General features: G+C 40.0%; 1 protein-coding gene across 2 annotated transcripts in view; it reads left to right on the top strand.

The window, feature by feature from the left end:
- met (MET proto-oncogene, receptor tyrosine kinase) overlaps positions 1-7,633 on the top strand; it is a 75,678-nt gene extending 68,045 nt beyond the window's left edge. Inside the window, exons 19-22 of one of the 2 annotated variants that reach the window (XR_009672946.1) lie at positions 44-209; positions 303-439; positions 3,897-6,129; positions 6,232-7,633. Coding sequence is in view for 1 of the 2 variants with exons in the window: in XM_061035975.1 (XP_060891958.1) it covers positions 44-209; positions 303-439; positions 3,897-4,200 (607 nt within the window). In the remaining variant the exon portion in view is untranslated. Of the gene's footprint in view, positions 1-43; positions 210-302; positions 440-3,896 lie in introns of both variants that reach the window. The other variant, XM_061035975.1, reaches the window with a different exon arrangement.
- Positions 7,634-17,643: the final 10,010 nt, after the last annotated feature.

The raw sequence follows: 17,643 nt of genomic DNA, 5'->3' as shown, positions 1-17,643 counted from the left end.
GGGGCAAAATAAATTAAAAGATTTCCTCCCTTTTCTCCGACAGGCTGGATGAGAGCTACATAGTGAAGGTGGCCGACTTTGGCCTGGCTCGAGACGTTTATGACAAAGAATATTACAGCGTCCACAACAAGAGCGGAGTCAAGCTGCCCGTCAAGTGGATGGGTCTGGAGAGTCTGCAGACACACAAGTTCACGCCCAAGTCTGACGTGGTGAGGAGTCAGTCACTAAAACCTCATGAAAAATGTGTCGGGAAAAAGAGTGGTAGTTCGATAAGTATTTTAATTGAATTGTTTTTCCTTTAGTGGTCATTTGGTGTGTTGCTATGGGAACTGATGACACGTGGAGCCCCGCCCTATTCTGATGTGAACTCCTTCGACATCACCGTGTTCCTCCTGCAGGGGAGGAGGCTGCTGCAGCCCGAGTTCTGCCCTGACGCACTGTGAGTACACACACCAACAGACATTTAAACATACTACATACACATACTCACCTGTCACTTCCCTCCTCTAGTTAAATGTCAAGGCTCAGTTAAGTGTGAGTGATTAACTGTAGAACCATCATGTAGAAGGAGAGGGAGAGTCTGGAGTCAGGGGAGAGCAGCAGGGAGAAATTGGGAGCCGTGTAAGCGATGGAAGTCGTAAATAAAAAAACCTGTTTTCATCCATCCATCATCTACATCAGTAAGACTTTAAAACACACTCGCAGCTATTTGGTCACTTAAATCCAGCGTTACGTCTCGTTGCGGCTGTGGGTAAAATGAAAGTCACTTTTCTGCTTTTCAACAAAACACAAAGCAAGTTGTAACCTGAGATCCAACGCTGGTTTAGTGTCCCTTTTGTCTTTTTTTGTTGCAAAGACCTTACTGCTGTTGTACTGTAGCTTCTGCTCTAAGTTTTACCAAAACAGTTTATGTCGATGTTGTTCTTTGGAGTGGCTCACATGAACATTAACATGGTGTTGAGAATCAAGTCTATTGAACCGTCCATTAAGGGCCAACATGAAGCTCTCTACTGAACTTAAGTCACAACCTTTAGAAGGAACCCTTTTCTGTTGATGAGATGCGTGCACTACCTGGAGTGAAGAAGGCTACAATGACACAATTACTCTTGGTTTTTAAAAAGTGAGGCCAATGCTGAAGTGTTTACAACCTTTCAGTATTTTAAGTGGCCAGCAGAGGGCGATTCCACAGGTGGTAAAAAGTCTAATTGTGTACAAGTCTATGACAATAGAACCCTTCTCCTCCCTTGATTTATATCCCCGGTATGCATTTCCCTGAAGAGTTTTTGGTCTCAAGAATGTGTTTCTGTTACATGTTTATTTGATAAACTGTTTGTACCCTGGAAAAAGTGAGCGGTCATTGTTGAGCTCTACATTTAGCATTTGTGCTAACAACTGAGCGTTTGCTAACCTTCGGCTTTTCTCCAGCTCCATGGTCCTATATGGTCACTCTTCGCTAAATACAGCCACTTATTGAATATGTGTTAGCCTCCTGTTGATGTAGACAGTCACATCACATCACAATAGAGTTTTTTTAACACACATGTTGACTCACTTAACACTGCTGTAATCTGAATCATTCTTATCAATTAAAACTCTGACCCCCCCCCCCCCCCCCGAAACCGAGACCAAGTGTGAGATAACCCGGTGAGGTGTTCCGTGTGTGTGTGTGTGTGTGTGTGTGTGTGTGTGTGTGTGTGTGTGTGTGTGTGTGTGTGTGTGTGTGTGTGTGTGTGTGTGTGTGTGTGTGTGTGTGTGTGGAAATTAGCGGGGAGTGGGAGTGTTCAGGTGCGGGAGGCAGAGGCCCAGAAGTTCCCAAGCTGTAAATTAAACAGAGAGAGACGGCAGGAGGTGATGCACGTCTGCAAACATTCCGGCAATTCTTCACTCGTGACTGCTGGCTGGATGTTTTGGTGATAGCAGACGCTGGCAGATAGCTCAGGCTTGTTGTGATGGAGCCAATTTTCTTCATTTTTAAGGGGTGCCAAGTTTGAGAAAAGAAATTGTAATAGAAATATCCGAGATGTCAGCTTCTGAAAGGCTGCAGAGATGTGTTGCTAAATGATAAAAATGATTAATCGTAGGTGTGAAAGTCAAACTTATCTTTAAGGCAAAGCGAAGAATAAGCCATTGTTCACCTTTTCATTTTTTATGCATGACAGTAGCGAGGGAATAATAGCTGACTGTGATGGAATAACTACAAATAGCATTTCAGACTGAAGCCGTTCTGACAAAGTTGAAAACATAAAGTCAGTCTTCAAGGTTCAATTGTTCCTGGTAGATGATTCATTCTTTTATGGGAGAAAAAAAATTGGATGAGAGGAGAGGCTAACACAACACTGCAGGTCACAGGCAGTTACAGCTGGAGCCATGGACAATTTTGTCCGCCACTTGTGCTGAACTCCTTTGTGTGAACGCGAGTGGAGAGGGGTTGGAGGTGTGCTGCTGGAGGAGAGTGGAGGCTTCAGAATAGCGGAGGTGTCACCTAGCAGATCTACTGGATCAAAAAGTCCCACATTCTTTAAAATAAATGCAATAAAGAGAAGAAATAGACACAAAAAGTTATTGTTTGGCATTTTTCCTAATAGAAACTACAAGTAACATTTTCAGGAATCAGAATAATTTAAAAATTGTAATTTTTTTGTGCCTTTATTGGAGAGATAGGACAGTGGGTATAGTCGGAAATCAGGGAGAGAGAGAGAGAGCTGGTTATGACATACGGGAAAGGAACCACAGGTGGGATTCAAACCTGGGCCGTCTGCTTGGAGGACTATAGCCTCCATACATGGGGTACATGCACTAACCACTATGCCACCAGAGCCCCAATTTGGAGGACCTTCTGGTTGGGACTATGTTGCTAAAAAAGTAAAATCCAGTTCCAGATATGTCATTGTCTAAATGTCTGTCCAAAAGTTTCTGTGTGTAAATGAAGAACCTGAAGGAAATGACCAGATTTTTGTTGAAGGAAGTAATCTTGATTTTCTGTTTGTAGTCCCAATACTTCTAACTTATAGCCTTTGGGCAGGCTTTGTTGTGTGCTGTAAGACAGTTGTTATATAGAGAGGGATAAAGGGGGCAGAACTCTTTAATTTAATGAAATACCACAACCAATGTGCTGTCAACAGACGTCGATCTAGGTCTTTTATTAATTCCTATGAACAGATATCTTCACATGAAGGCAGATAACAATCTGATTGTAGAGGTCGTCTCCAAACTGTAACTCTTTGGATGCGTCTCAAATTGGTTGTGCGACTGCAAACCATGAACAGTGCATGGAGCCTGCACATATTAACCCAAGTCACACAGTTCACAGACAGGCGTCATTCTCCTTGATACAAGGTATTATGCTTTCAAAATTGTCCTGAAGCTGGTCTACAAAGTAAAAGTATTTACATAAAAATGCTTTTATTGGTTTAATTATCCAATAATTGAGTAGTTCACGGTGACTTTTTTGTTACTCGGCTTAATGGATTATTGACATATTCAAACTATTTTTTGTTCCATTTAACCTTTTTTTGCATCTAACGTTATTGTCAAGCGGCTTCACAAAAACGGCATATTTCCAGATAAAATGAACTTTAATGGGGCACTGTAAGCCTATTAGAAAGTGCGCCCCATGTGCGGAGGCTGTGGTCCTCCTGGAGGGCGGCTCGGGTTCAGGTCCGACCTGTGTCTCCTTTCCCGTATATCATTCCACACTACTTCTGTCTCTGATTTCCGACCCTATCCACTCTCCTATCTCTACAGTAAAGGCACAAGAAATCTCAATCTTTAAAAAAAAAAAAACACTTTTATGACTCCAATAAGTTTATGTATATGACTTATTTCTAGGATGTAGGTGTTGAAATGCATCTCAATAAAGCATCTCCTCTTTCACTCTCCTCCTCCCCCTCCTCCAGCTACACGGTGATGATCGAGTGCTGGCACCCCAAGCCGGAGCGTCGGCCCTCCTTCTCCAAGCTGGTGTCGCGCATCTCCTCCATCTTCTCCAGCTTCAGCGGGGAGCACTACGTCCTGCTCAACACCACCTACGTCAACATCGACAAGATGAGCCCTTACCCCTCCCTCTTCGCCTCCTCCCCCTCCTCCACTAACGACCCCGCTTCCTCCTCTCCGTACCCCTCGTCCGATCTCTCCACCTCCACGTCCCTGCCGACACAGTCCGCCTTGTTTTGCCGCGTGGAGCGAGAGTGCTGCACCTGAAGGAGGACGAAGACTTATAGTTTGAGACCAGGAGCGGTGGGAGGAAGCAGTGAGGTGATGAAGAACTACTGTATGTACTTGCCAAACACTGGACACTGGATGCCGAGGACAAAAAAAAACAGTTTTTGCAGCTTTTGACTGATCACTCAATGTACATAGATCATCGCCCTTAGACAGACAAGGTCCTCCCTGAACTATAGGACCGACTTCAATTACTTTTTTTGGACAACATTTCTGACCTTTCATCGACCCCGAGGACATGATGTCAGCCTTCCTGTTCCTCTACAGAACAATCAAACAGGCACAGGAACTCCTCCTCGAAGCCTCCCAGCGGACAAAGCCCCCCTGTCACAGAAGCACAAAACTATAAATCCAAAACCATCTCACTGACTGCTGTACCCACACAGGGAGAGAATTCAGGTGTCTGCTCTCCTCTGGGTGGCATGTGCTTCGATACCCGGATGTGGCTGGTATCCGTCTGTAATGTGAATGTTTGACAAATGGCCATGTAGAAAATGTCCCACCTCCACACGCCAAAAACAAGACTATACGCCTCCCTCGCATGCCCTGCGCCTGCACTCAGAGAGATAAATGAAGCCTTTTTCATAGACTGTAGCGCCTCGGGTGAGTTGAAAAAAAAGGTGTAGGTGGAAGGTGGGATGTGGGAAAAAAAAAAACCCTGCTGCCTGTGTGCAGTTCACTGGATGCTTTAGTTGTAGGATAAATTAGCTTTTAATGGCTTGGATTATTATTTTTTTTTAAAGTCTAAGAGCTTAGTCGTGACTCACCTGTGTTAAATCCCCAGAGTGAAAAGTACGAGAAGCGCCCTTTATTTTACTTTTTTCAATCCGCCATTTCATAAGTGTCCCACTTCGACAACATGCACACGCTTGAAAGTTTTGAGGTTTCCTTAGAGAGAAGAAAAGAGAACAAATGAGAGACATGTCCTGGAGGTTCTTCTGTCAGTCGACGAATCGCTAAGTGTTTGTCAGATCAGTCTCTCGTTTCGTATCCTTTACATTTATATGACACAGAGCATCTCTGTACATGTTTAAATTAACTCCTACATAAAGGACATTAGGGTGTGCAGCCAGAAGGCCTTTGGCTTATTAAAGACCTAAAAGTTGATCTTCATTTTAATAATGAAATAACTATCAGCCAACACTTCAAAGAGGTTGTTGTCCTATTAATATTTCATTGACTACTTTTAAGTTTAATCTTTTACCTCAGAGAGTTTGTTCCTGTGTTCGTCTGGGTTCAAATCAAAGAGTGTGTTTTAATCAGTGATAGCTGGATTTCACTCTTTCTTTCTGATGGCTGGTTGACAAGTCATAAGCAGAACTATTGAATACCAGTGTGTCTGCAAATTTTAGCCTTTTATCCCAGACAAATTTAAAGTGATCTCGTCTTTCATCACTCTTTCAAAGCGTAGATTGCAGTTGAAGTCTTTTTTCTTTCATGTTTCTTTTTTTTTAAGGATTCGAGTAATTTCTTTACAGTGTATGAAAATCGCATTTCTCAGCCTTGCTTGAGTGGTTTATCATCAATGATAGGAGGTTATTCAGTCAAAATGTAACTCTGTACTACATTACATTAGACTATAATGAAAAGTGAAGTTTGATGATTTTATTTACTTACTGACAGTCAAATAGACAAATTGTTGCTACTACCTAGCATTTGTTTTTGGCAAAGATGGACCAATAATTTGTAATTTACAGTTCAATAATAGATTTATCAATACACAACACATAAGGTTTATTTCGGACCTGTTCATTTTCTCTGCATCAATGAAAGCAGATTTCCGCCTCTCCTATAGAGAGTTAAAGCTCCGTTATTTTTATCACACAAGCAGTAAGGTTAAAAAGAGATTTATAATAAACAGATAAACATGAAGATAGTTACATAGATTTTTATGTATCTGAAATCCAGGTAACTTGATCAAATATCAGTTAAAGGATGAAGTAGAGCTTGACCGATTAATCGGCTAATAGCGTGTAAAGTGACTATCAGTATGGGCTAATTTAATTGCAGGTATGTGCTGATATTACGAGATTTATTTACCAGTCAGATAGCACTTCAGTTGAGTATCATTGTATTACACTAGCAGTCCTCTGTCACCAGCAGAGGGCGCTATATGGATTACAGCAAGCATTAAGTGGTGACTCACATACATGCGCAGTTACTTTCCAGTTTAGTGACCATCTTTTCTTCGTTATAAATCTTTTCCACAAGTGTTTGATAACTGCATTTGAGAGATCAACACAATACATGTGAATATCTATATCTATCTGTCTAAACAGATTGATCATGATCTAAGAAAGATATCGGCCGATATATCTGTATTATTTCTTTTTTTCTCCCCAATATCTGTATCGGCCCCAAAAAATCCATACCGGCTCAAATGAAACATTTCTGAACTAGTCTATTAACTAATCACATAAAGTCGTTGTTACTGGATCTTTAATATTAGCATAAGGAATTGATGATTTTTCGTGCATCATCCACTTCATAATTTTGATTGAATTCATCTTGATATATGATCTGTATCCTTGTTGTAAGTTTTTTTTTTTTTTTTTTACAGATTGTCTAAAATTAGTTTTTATTAGAATACTCTGCTAATATTGTGAATTGGGGTAATATTTATGGTTAAAAAAAGTGACCATTTGCTTTCTACTCAGCATGTCTTTATGTGTAATGATCAGTATAACTTAAGCAAATCAAGGGTCGGATTTTAATGTTGTAAAGAAATGAATAGAAACCAGAAGAGGCTTTAAACAGTAGATTAAGACATCTGACTTTCTTAAAGTGTTTCGCTGTGATGCAACATAATTTGTCACTAATGGGCTAAAACTTGCAAACCGCTGATGTGGTCAGTTTCCCTTTTATCTTTGCTTCTTGTAGCAGCTTTAAGGTTGTTTTTTTTTATTGTATCTGAATGGCTGCTGATGTGACTGGGCCATTGACGGACAGGTATGAATGTTTGCTATGACAAGAAATTTGCTGTACTATATTTTTGTATCGATGATGAGCCTTGTCTTTGAAATCTGGTCCGATTGAAGGACCAGCGGTGAGTGAATAGTGCCATGAACAATGAACAAAGCCACCTAATCAGTCCTTGAACCACTGCCATTTTGTAAATACAGAGAAGGGATCGTAGGGTCTGTGTGGGATTTGTAGCATGCTATAAAAAAACGGTCTGTTCAACGTGGTTGCTCATTTAGCTTGTGATCATTGCTGCGAGATGTTCACCTCACTCCCCACATGATGCTCAGAGACTGCTGTGATCCTACACCACGATGTGTGTGCGTAACACTGTCTGTTCTGTGTCTATATGTATGATTTTGTTGTCCATGAAAAAAAATCCTGAAGGTACATGTTACTATGTAATGTCAAATCGACTTTGTCAGTGTAATAAAGCTATACTACCAGAGTACGCCGGGGTTTTCGACATCCTGTTGTTTTACGAGCCAAACATTTATCTCTTTTATTGAACAAACTTCTCCCCTGAGGGAAAACTGAGACGCACGGCTGTACAGAACGGTAATTATAAGTCCCTGTTGTTAAAAGTACTACCTACATGGTTCTTACTGGCCTCCTACTTTAATATTGTGCAATTGATTTACGGCGTCTTCTTCATACATCACTGTCATGTTGAACAATGAAAAGAATTCAGCATTTCCATGCGGCTCCGATGTCAGACTCGGAGGCTGTTGTACTGTACTGCTGTGTACCAGCACAAGCTACGCATACATTTAAATGTAGCCTAGCTTAAACGTCATTTCGAACTTATGACGGAGTAGCACTTCAAAATTAAATGTACAATAATTGAATTTTAGAAATATATAACATGGGTTTAGTCCATTTTTAATTAATTTAGATAAGTACTTACATTACATTACAAGTATTTCCAACAGTTATCAAAGCCAGAGAAACCCATTATTTTACATGTTGTAATGGGACGTGTCTTGTTGTGGCGGCCACCATGACAGTTGCCGTGGAAACACGGAATGTGCCGTCAAAGACGGCTTCATACATTTAGGATGCGGGAATTGCTACTTAAAGCTGCTGTACTGATGTTGATGATGTTGCTGCTGTGATAAAAAAAAAGTCATGTAAATTATACTTGGATACATCGTCATAGCAAGACACTGGACCATTACTGAAGATTCTGACATGAGTGAGCTTTTTCTGACCACGCCCCTTTTTGCACCATTCCCAATTGTCTGACAGACTCAGAGGGCAGAACAAACACCTAGCTGTGGGAGTGTCACCCAGCTGGGGGAGGAGTTACTGCCCTTTGTGATGTCACAAAGGGAAACTCTCCAAACGGCCTGTTTGAGCTCATCTCTCATAATAAGACTAGGGAAAAATATTAATGTTTCAAAAACATGGTTAAGTGAATTTTACATAATATGTGACCTTTAACTTTTCTCATCACTATCCTTTTTTAGTTTAAAACGAATTTACAGTTTCAAATCCTTCATAACTTCAGTCTGATAGAAGTTGTACTCCTTTGAGACTATTTTAAAAAGTCACAAACACTACATTAGTGTTTTTTCTTAGATTTGGAGGGATTGTAGCTGAGTCAGTTGCCAAGCAACACAGACATCAGAAAAAATGCTGTGTTGGAATTTTCCAGGCTTTCAGGACAACTCAGTCCATCAGACGTAATTGTCTTCCACCTCGCTGCAGCATCTTTGTCCAAAGGCTTGAAATAATCTCAGCGAAATCCACGTTAAGCCTCGGCTAACAAGAGCATAAGGCGTGTCTGTCCCTCCGTCTCACTCTGAGCATCCATCTCTCCTGCCACACCGGACTTGTCTTGTCTTTCATCCCCCTTCACTCTCAATCCTTCTCTCAGCCCGCCTGCACTGCTACTGCTTGGCTCTGATCAGGGCTTTAAGATGCTGTTTTGACACTGTAAAGCCCTTGGAATGCAAGTGAAAGAAGACGGTTTACATTATTTAACAAAGTCACCAATGCAAAAACTTTGATAACTTCAGTTTTGTTTTTACTTGGAAACATTGCAGCTGTTCTAAAAATGCTCTAACATTGTAATGTAGGAAATGACTAATACCATTTTACAGATGGTGTTTGCCTAATGCAATGCATAGGACATGCCATTTTACAATTTATTATCCAAGTCATTATTTCAGATTTATGGTTTTACAACTTTTTCTTAAATTGTGTTAATGCATTAAAACAATGTTTTTTAAAGGTAAGTGCAGGTTTTCTTTTTAAATCATTCAGATGAATTAAAGAAGCCACATTTTAATTCCAAAAGGAACTAATACAAAGATTACAGTTGTGTTTTGACACAATAAAGCTCTTATGGCTCTTGTATGTATACTCTTCAACCCTTCTTAAACACCTTACCTTATTGAAAAAAGTCACAAAACATCTGTTTCTTAAGTACCTTAAAATGTGTTTATTATTCTTAAAAAACATTGCAACTAGATTTAAATGCATTTTTCTTTCTCCCAAACTATTCTTAGATATGTGAGTATATATGAAAAGACAAATAAGGAACATTCAATCCATGTTGCAAAATCAAATTTATGTGAGGACACTTCACACAGGTCTACACCAAACCCTGTGAAAAAGAAGTTAGTGTAATCTGCAAATCATTACCTGGAAACACACACAAACACTCTCATTTCAGCATCTCCACTTCCTGCGCTTTATCCCCTCTAAAGTCAAGAGCAGCAGCATTTAAATTCCCCCCCCCCCCCCCCCCCCCCCCCCTTGTTTTCTACCTTTGTCAGTTTAGTGTTTGTGTGTCGGTCTCCTGGTGTAAGTGATCAGCACTAAAAACACGACCACACGTATGTTCAAAGAGAAAAGCACAGGTGAGGCAGTTTAAGGGATCACAGGGAAAAAGTTAAGCGGGATGCGGGTTTTTGTGCAGCAGTCATCAGTGAATCAGCAGGATGGTATGCATGTCAGAGAGACTGCTGAACCAAAACACACTCTCAGTTCATATACTGCTCACATTACTCACTGGCATGTTAGCACTCACACTCGTGTTAGCATGCACTTTCTGCATGTTGAAGTCACAGCCCACCTAAACATTTGCTCTTTAGCCCCCTGTCCCCTGGCCTTTGCCTTTTGATTTGGATTCCTCTGCCTGTTTGAGTTTGTCCTAGCCTTAGGGACAGCTTTGACAAATATGTGTTTTAACATCTTCAATCATTTTGATTCCTCTACTTCTAACCTAAAGGGGAAGTTATCATTCAGATGGCCTGTTTCGTTGGAACTGGAAGGGGGGAAAAAACGCTATTCATATTTAAAAGGGAATGTCAAAATTGATGTGTAAGATGTTTAAATATCCTGACTTTAGATTTGTTGTGTACACGTGTTTCAAATTATGCAGCTCAGTTGCACTTTCTGTTACCCCCTTTCTCGGCAGATATATTTCAAAGTTGTATAAAGAGACATCATGAAAGACTTGCTATTTTTTAGATTTGGCACCCCTACAGTTTTGGAGAGTGGAATACAGTCTTGCCAGAAAGTAGATAATCTTTATAAACATATATATCTGCATATGAATGCAGCATCTATAGGGTGGGTTCAAGATTTTGGGTTCTGGTCTGTGGTTGTAGTCTGGGGGGTTTTTGTTCTGTTTAGTTTGGGCATGCTTGGGGAAACTGAAAAAGAAGTGGAACAAGTGTTTTTCTATAAACTTTTGGCTATCGTCCAAGAGCTTAACAATTAAATCAACTCCAACTGCATTCTCATATCTCAAGTTGCGTTTGGACTGTTAAGAGTGTCCAGTGGAAAGGAAAAGGGAGTCTTGGGTCCCCAGTTATATCCTATCAGTCATGCGGATTCCACTTGTTACCCTAGCAGGCTCAAATTATTGTCAATCAATCCTTAAGACTTAATAGTCCTCAGATAACAGTCGCTTGGTTTCTAAATGTCAACGAAATATTCAACCTTGTTCTGTCACTCTCTTTTTCTCTTCCACACCGAGGTCTTTTTCAGTCTTATCCCCTCTGTATTAATGATTCTAAGCAAGGAGCAGTGAACAAAGCTTGCATATGGGCTGTTAACCATTAATAAGTAAAACAAAGAATTTTGCCTCAAACCAGCTACAACAATAAAAAGCTAATTGAAATCAATCAAATGACAACAACATAGAATTTTTTTGATAGTTCAAATCATCGTTTTTTGGATAATTTTGATTGAACAGGACCTTGTAGTTTTATACCTTGGATGATTTTTTCTCTTATACATCCACATACTGAGTTCAACAGGGAATGGAGAATGGGCTGGTTTGAAACTTGTGATTTCAGAGATGGGCAGCACAGTGGGGCAGTGGTTCACACTGTTACCTCACAGTGACATTTGTGGTAGATTGCATGTTCTCCCAATGTGTACCTGGGTTCTCTGCAGGTACTCCGGCTTCCTTCCAAAGACATGTTCGCTAAGTTAACTGGTGACTCTAAATTTCTGTTTTTTCTGTATAAATCATCCCTGCGACTGAATGGCAGGGGTTAACCTTAAATACAAAAAGCAGTGTATCGAAAAGTTGTCATCTCTTTTAAATTACATCAAATTAGTGCCATTAAGGACTTTGTTTTCTGTTATTGCTAAAATTTGATGATGGCTTACTATCACTGTAATACACACACACACACACACACACACACACACACACACACACACACACACACACACACACAAATACAGGCATACAGGCACAATCAGACACACACCCTCATCATCTGATAAAGCAGCTGAACCCAGCAAGAGCCATTCTGACCTGCTGAGTCAACCCACACTCATTAAACTGTTAATGAGTTTCGGCCCAAATGATACTGATATGACATCAGTATGATGGGTGGTAGATGGTACTGAGTGGTAAAAGTATGCCAGGCCTCCCAGGGAACACACACAACACACTTGCAAAAACACACACTGTGTTTTTACAATTCGGCTGTAACATTTATACCACAGCAGATTGTTGATTGTTGGCCCCCCCTATTGGGTCTGCAATGTTCCTGCACTGACATGGAGGATTTATTCATCAATAGAGCTGGTGTACAAATTACTTGAAACCTAACATGAAAGAGAAGAACTTTGACGGACAAGCTGCAACTATGTGTAAAAGGGGCTACTTACTAACAGGCCTTATCACGTTTAATAGGTTAAAAAAATAACAATTAGTACTTGACTTGAGATGTAATTTCATAAAGCAGCAATTGGGAGCACACTACAAAAGTTTAAAACATACAACACAAACACACTGCTAATTGAATAAACGAGCCAAAGACATAAAAACACAAACATTCAGATAGCATTATGCAACAGAAAAATTGTGCATTTTCAGTCAACAAAGCAACCCCAGGCCTTGGGGTGAAGCCAATGGACGTAATCCGCTCATTATGTCTGCTGTTAGCGTGTAACAAATTATTACGGTAGCCTAAGTCTTTCCCCCAGTTATGATTCCTCAGGCATATCTGTGGCACGCTACAATGATTAAATCAAATACTGTCAATTAGCACGTCAGATCGTCATTGATCAAAGAAAAATTAGAGCAACAGAAGAAGGCCCTTTTAATGTGTGTGCATGCATTAGCTGAAGAAGAAAACACTCTATGGCCATACAAAAGTGTCATTTTATTTAACCTTTATTTAACCAGGAAAGAAAAAAAATTGGCAGGATAGGGTGCAAATCTGCTTTTTGCATAGAGGCGCTCCCTGTCACTGGGAGTCTTGATTTTACCGCTATAATTACAGGTTAGTAGAGTGTAACCTCAGGGAATCTTAAAACCTCCAATTATTTCACTGATTATCAATTGGCCTGCATCTGTAAAGATAATTTGTGTTGCAGATTGGGCAATATGTTTCGAAATAAAACAAACAGACTCAATTATTTTTTTGTCATAACAGTTACTGTAACGCCTCAACAGTGTTAGCATTCAACCAACTTCTTGTACTGTTTGCTAGCTTAAATAATCTTAAGCAAGACATTTACTCCATACTTATTTTAGCTGTCAACCAATTCCTTGCTAGCATAGGGACTGCGTTAGCTAGCTAGTGAATTCCTATCTAACATTACTGTAAGCTAGGAATTGACTTATGTTAGCATTCAACCAACATTAGTTTGCTAGCTAATATTACCATAAGTTGGGAAATCATCCTTTTTTATCTTAGCGTTCAACTGGACGGCTTTTGCCCAGTGGTAGAGTGTGCAGTTAGTTTTTTTTTTAGTGTTTTATTAATTTTAGACAAATGTACTAGTCGGATTATAAATTAGCATTTAATCAACATGGAAATTAGTCGCTATAGAAACATCTCTAGTAGCTATACTTATTCATCCCCTTTTCCAAATAGGGTTTGGTACGGCTCCAAAAAACAAGTTGGTCAAAATGAAAAACTCAATGCTTCACAACTGAAGTCCAATAGGTGATGACATAGTGGCTATGTCTGTTTCCTGAGTACAGTCTTTGGTTATCTATCATGTCAACTGGAGGTCCTCTTGTGGTTACATTTAAGTGTTAAGAAGACACATGGATTTTATTTACTGGCTAAAAATATTGCATTAACATCAATATGTCTAAATTATTACAGATCAAGCAGATTTAGGGGTAACAAAACAAAGGCTTGAGTCGGCAAATCTTTGAAAACCTAACGTGATTTCTGTATTTTCCCTCACGATGAATCACCACAATGTGTGTTTACACTTGATGAATGTCTCACTTTGGCACGCTCGCTTCCCTTTTCCGCACAGACCGACCTGTTTCTACTTTCAACAACTCAAATGTGAGCCGACATTTTTTAACCTTCAGCTGCAACACTGACGTGTGTGTGTGTGTGTGTGTGTGTGTGTGTGTGTGTGTGTGTGAGTGGGACCTAAATCTTTGATTCAATACGTGTTCCAGGTATTTTATTTGAGCACATCTTCAAATCAAACCTACAGGCTTGTTGGATGTTCATTCCAGCATCTGATCTTCTCCAAGGTCAAAAGGACTTACTGGCCTTGGCATGAGCTGGAAAAGTTTAGTTTTTCAAAATATTTTACAACTTCTAACAATGTGCATTGTAGCATCATGTTTTCTATTATAACAGAAGACCCTTATATACACGTAGGAGGAAATGAAATCTAAATGAAATCATTTTATCTTGGCTTTAAAGTTTCTGAGAAGAAAATGACCACTCTAGGTTTAAGCGTCCTCATCAGAATAACTCCACGATCACTCAGACAGAAACATAATCAGTTTGAAAGGACCGGTAATCAGGACTGGGAGTGCTGGTGTACCGAGGAATTCCAGGGGAGTGTGATCACAGTCAGACTGGCGTTGAAAGCCCATATCTGTGGCTTAGTGGCAAACCAAAGTCCCAGAAGGCTGTTTAGAGGGGCTTGAGGTGGAGCAGGGGATTTTTTGAACATGTGGGTCTCAACATTTCAGCCAAAAAAATAGTACAAGTTCACATCCTTAGATGGCAGGTGATAATAACAATCTTAAAAGCAAACTAACAACATGCATACAAATCAGAAAATATCTTCAAAACAACAAAAGCATTACAATAAAGGAGTTTCTAACAAGCACACTTTCTGCTTAGGATCAAGATATACATTCAAAACTCCAGAACAGGTGAGTAAGTAGATGTTGAGTCACTGTGACTTAGTCAGCTACTTTAATTTTTCACATAAATGAACAAAAGTCCTGAGCCATATCAGCAGTATATTTTATGCTGCTCTTCATTTAGTATGAATGCTCTGAGCTAAAGGCATGTGCAAGCATGCACCATTATGTAATTAGAACCTATCACAAAGTAATTCACACATTGAGTTGTATTAGTTTTGCAGGAATTTCACATAAAACCAAAGTTACTGAGAAAAAAAAGTGCACCCAGTTACAAGACGGGCTAAAATAGGAGTAAGCAACATTTTGATATTATGCAAACTTTAAAACCCCTTAAACACATTAAATATTGCATTTTACTGGTGTTCTTGTGCAACTACAGTAGCCTCCTAGATTAAGCTAAATTAAAGCATCAATAACAAATATTCACAGACAGACAGAGTGTGATCGTGCCATGTTCTGGAGAGGCAAAGATGCCACTTTTTTTTCAGAAAATTTGATTCATGTCAATATGTCAGAAGTTCAATAACTAATAAAAAGTCATTTGGATTCATCCTGAGGGGAATTGGCTAAATGCACAGTAACTGTCTTTTGGATTTGGATTTGGATTTGGAAAATCTTTACTGTCCCCGAGAGGCAATTTGGTTTGCAACAGAGGTCCACAGGCAATACATCCTAAAAACAGCCCAAAGACATAAATGCATACACATAGAAACTGAACTACCATGGATATCATCATGACGGAAGTGAACCAGGGAATGCAGTTTAACTTTAACTGAAAGCAACAAATGTCAACCCTGTGAGGGAACTTTAGGAACAGCCACCAACAGCAGGGGGCTTTATTGTATTATGATGTACTCATAATACTTACATGTTGTCACAGCCCTTTGGCATCACATTCATTGATCAGAAAGAGCTGGGAATTTACTAACAAAATGTCACACTCTCTCATTCGCACAACATTCACACACTGATGCCAGAGACTGCTGAACAAAGTGAACATCAGAATTAACTAATCCCCTTCATTAACACACCACTGGCTATACCACTCAGCAGCAATTTTGGGTTCAGTGTCCAGCCCAAGGACGCTTCAACATGTTGCTGCAGGAGCTGGGGATCAAACCCAACCCCTGACCAACTCTAACATAGCCACTCAGACTGTTAATGCAAAGATAGCCTACTTATCATAATGACTGAAATAAAAATCTGGAACACTGGTTGTCAAACATGAATAGTCAAGGGATCACTAAAGTCAGGAGAAGTCATTATTTTGGATTATACATTTCTGCAAAAATCTTAAATAATCCAGTTTGGTCCAGGCCTGAGCAGTAAAGTGTCAAACCGGCATTGCAATCCCTCACTTGCATATATCGTCTCGTAAAAAGCCAAAGAAAAACACATGCTGATTTGTGCAGGCCCTCATCCATCTGCATCGCCGCTGCCCACATTTCAACACAGCAGCTATTGAAGTGGCACAGAGCAGACTGCAGCAGATAGCGTCAGGAGGTGTGGAAATACAGCCTCACTCGTCCCCATAGCGATGCCTCCTTCGACTTTGATGCCCTGCCAGGAAGACATTTCTCACACTGATACTCACATGGCCGCAGAACAGAGAGGCAAACAATCACTCATCGTGGTGTGTCCAAAATGATACTTCTTTTTTTTTTTTTTTTATCTTTCTGAGTTCATCATTCCTCATCTTTAATACCTCAACTTTTCAGCCTCCTCGGTCCTTATTGTCTAACTGGGGAATAGTGTAATGAGTATCTGAGGTGACTAAACAGTGGCTAGGGGTGAGTCACAGAGAGGCCCTCTTTTCAGATGCACAGAACACTTCTCAATGCTCCTTTTGAGTCCCCAGAGATGATGAGTAGCCGACACAATGGCGGTGGACTGCAGGCTATTCAAATTGTAGATAGATTACAGGGCTTTTTAAATCCTGTGGTTTGATCCTCCGGCATCAGTGGGCCTCATCTTCCCAAATTTGAAGCAGCACAATTATTCAGACACATGTGCTCATTATGGGGCCTCACTACTGAGAGACTGATAAAGATGGTTATTTGACTTTCTTTGGGTAAAGTGCAAGAAATGATAAGCAAAACAGACTATCAAGACCTATTTTAAGGGATTTTGTTGCACAAGAAATAAAAACAACCTGATGCCACACATAATTTGGAGAAGGCAAAGACTGCAGATGTGTCATGAAGTGCAGTAGATCTTTAATGAAAGCCTTGTGGATGAAAGAGAAGGTGAAGGTCAGACAGAGAGTGGTTTAATAGAACAGCAACATGAGCACTGCAGTGACCCCACCTAAACAAACAGGGCTACAGTGTTGGCATCACAAAAGGACGGAGTCTTTTCAAAGGAAGGTATAAATTACAGTCTTGTAGGGAGATGGAGGAGCGAGGTATTTGGGAAGAACGAAGCTGTTCGGCAGCATTTTCCAATAAACCTGTGAATACCAACCTTGTTAAAAAAAAAGGGGAAATGACCTAAGGGGGAAAAATTGTTGGATGTAGTTATTTATGTGGGAATATATCTGCATTGCATAGCAAATGCAAGGACCATTTTGTTCTCTCTTAAGTATAAAATCAGTAAGCAAAACATATTTCTCCTTTGGATTTATGTCTCCTTTTATTTGGCACTAACAGTAAAAGTTCAAATCCACTCTAGAAATTCAGATTTAGAATCCTCTCAACCAGACATCCTTCTCCTAAAACTTAAACCGTTATTTCCCCGTCTGTCTCAGTGTCTCCTTCTCTCTGGGTCTCTGTATGGGGTTTTGTTTTGTTTTGTATTCTGAGAATAAAAGTATCACGTTATCTTTTTTTTTTTTTGCTGGCAGTGTGAAA

The sequence above is a fragment of the Labrus mixtus genome, chromosome 4, assembly GCF_963584025.1.
Source record: "Labrus mixtus chromosome 4, fLabMix1.1, whole genome shotgun sequence".
NCBI lineage: Eukaryota > Metazoa > Chordata > Actinopteri > Labriformes > Labridae > Labrus > Labrus mixtus.
Note: the sequence above shows the minus strand (reverse complement) of the source record. Positions and strands in the feature narration are given on the sequence as shown.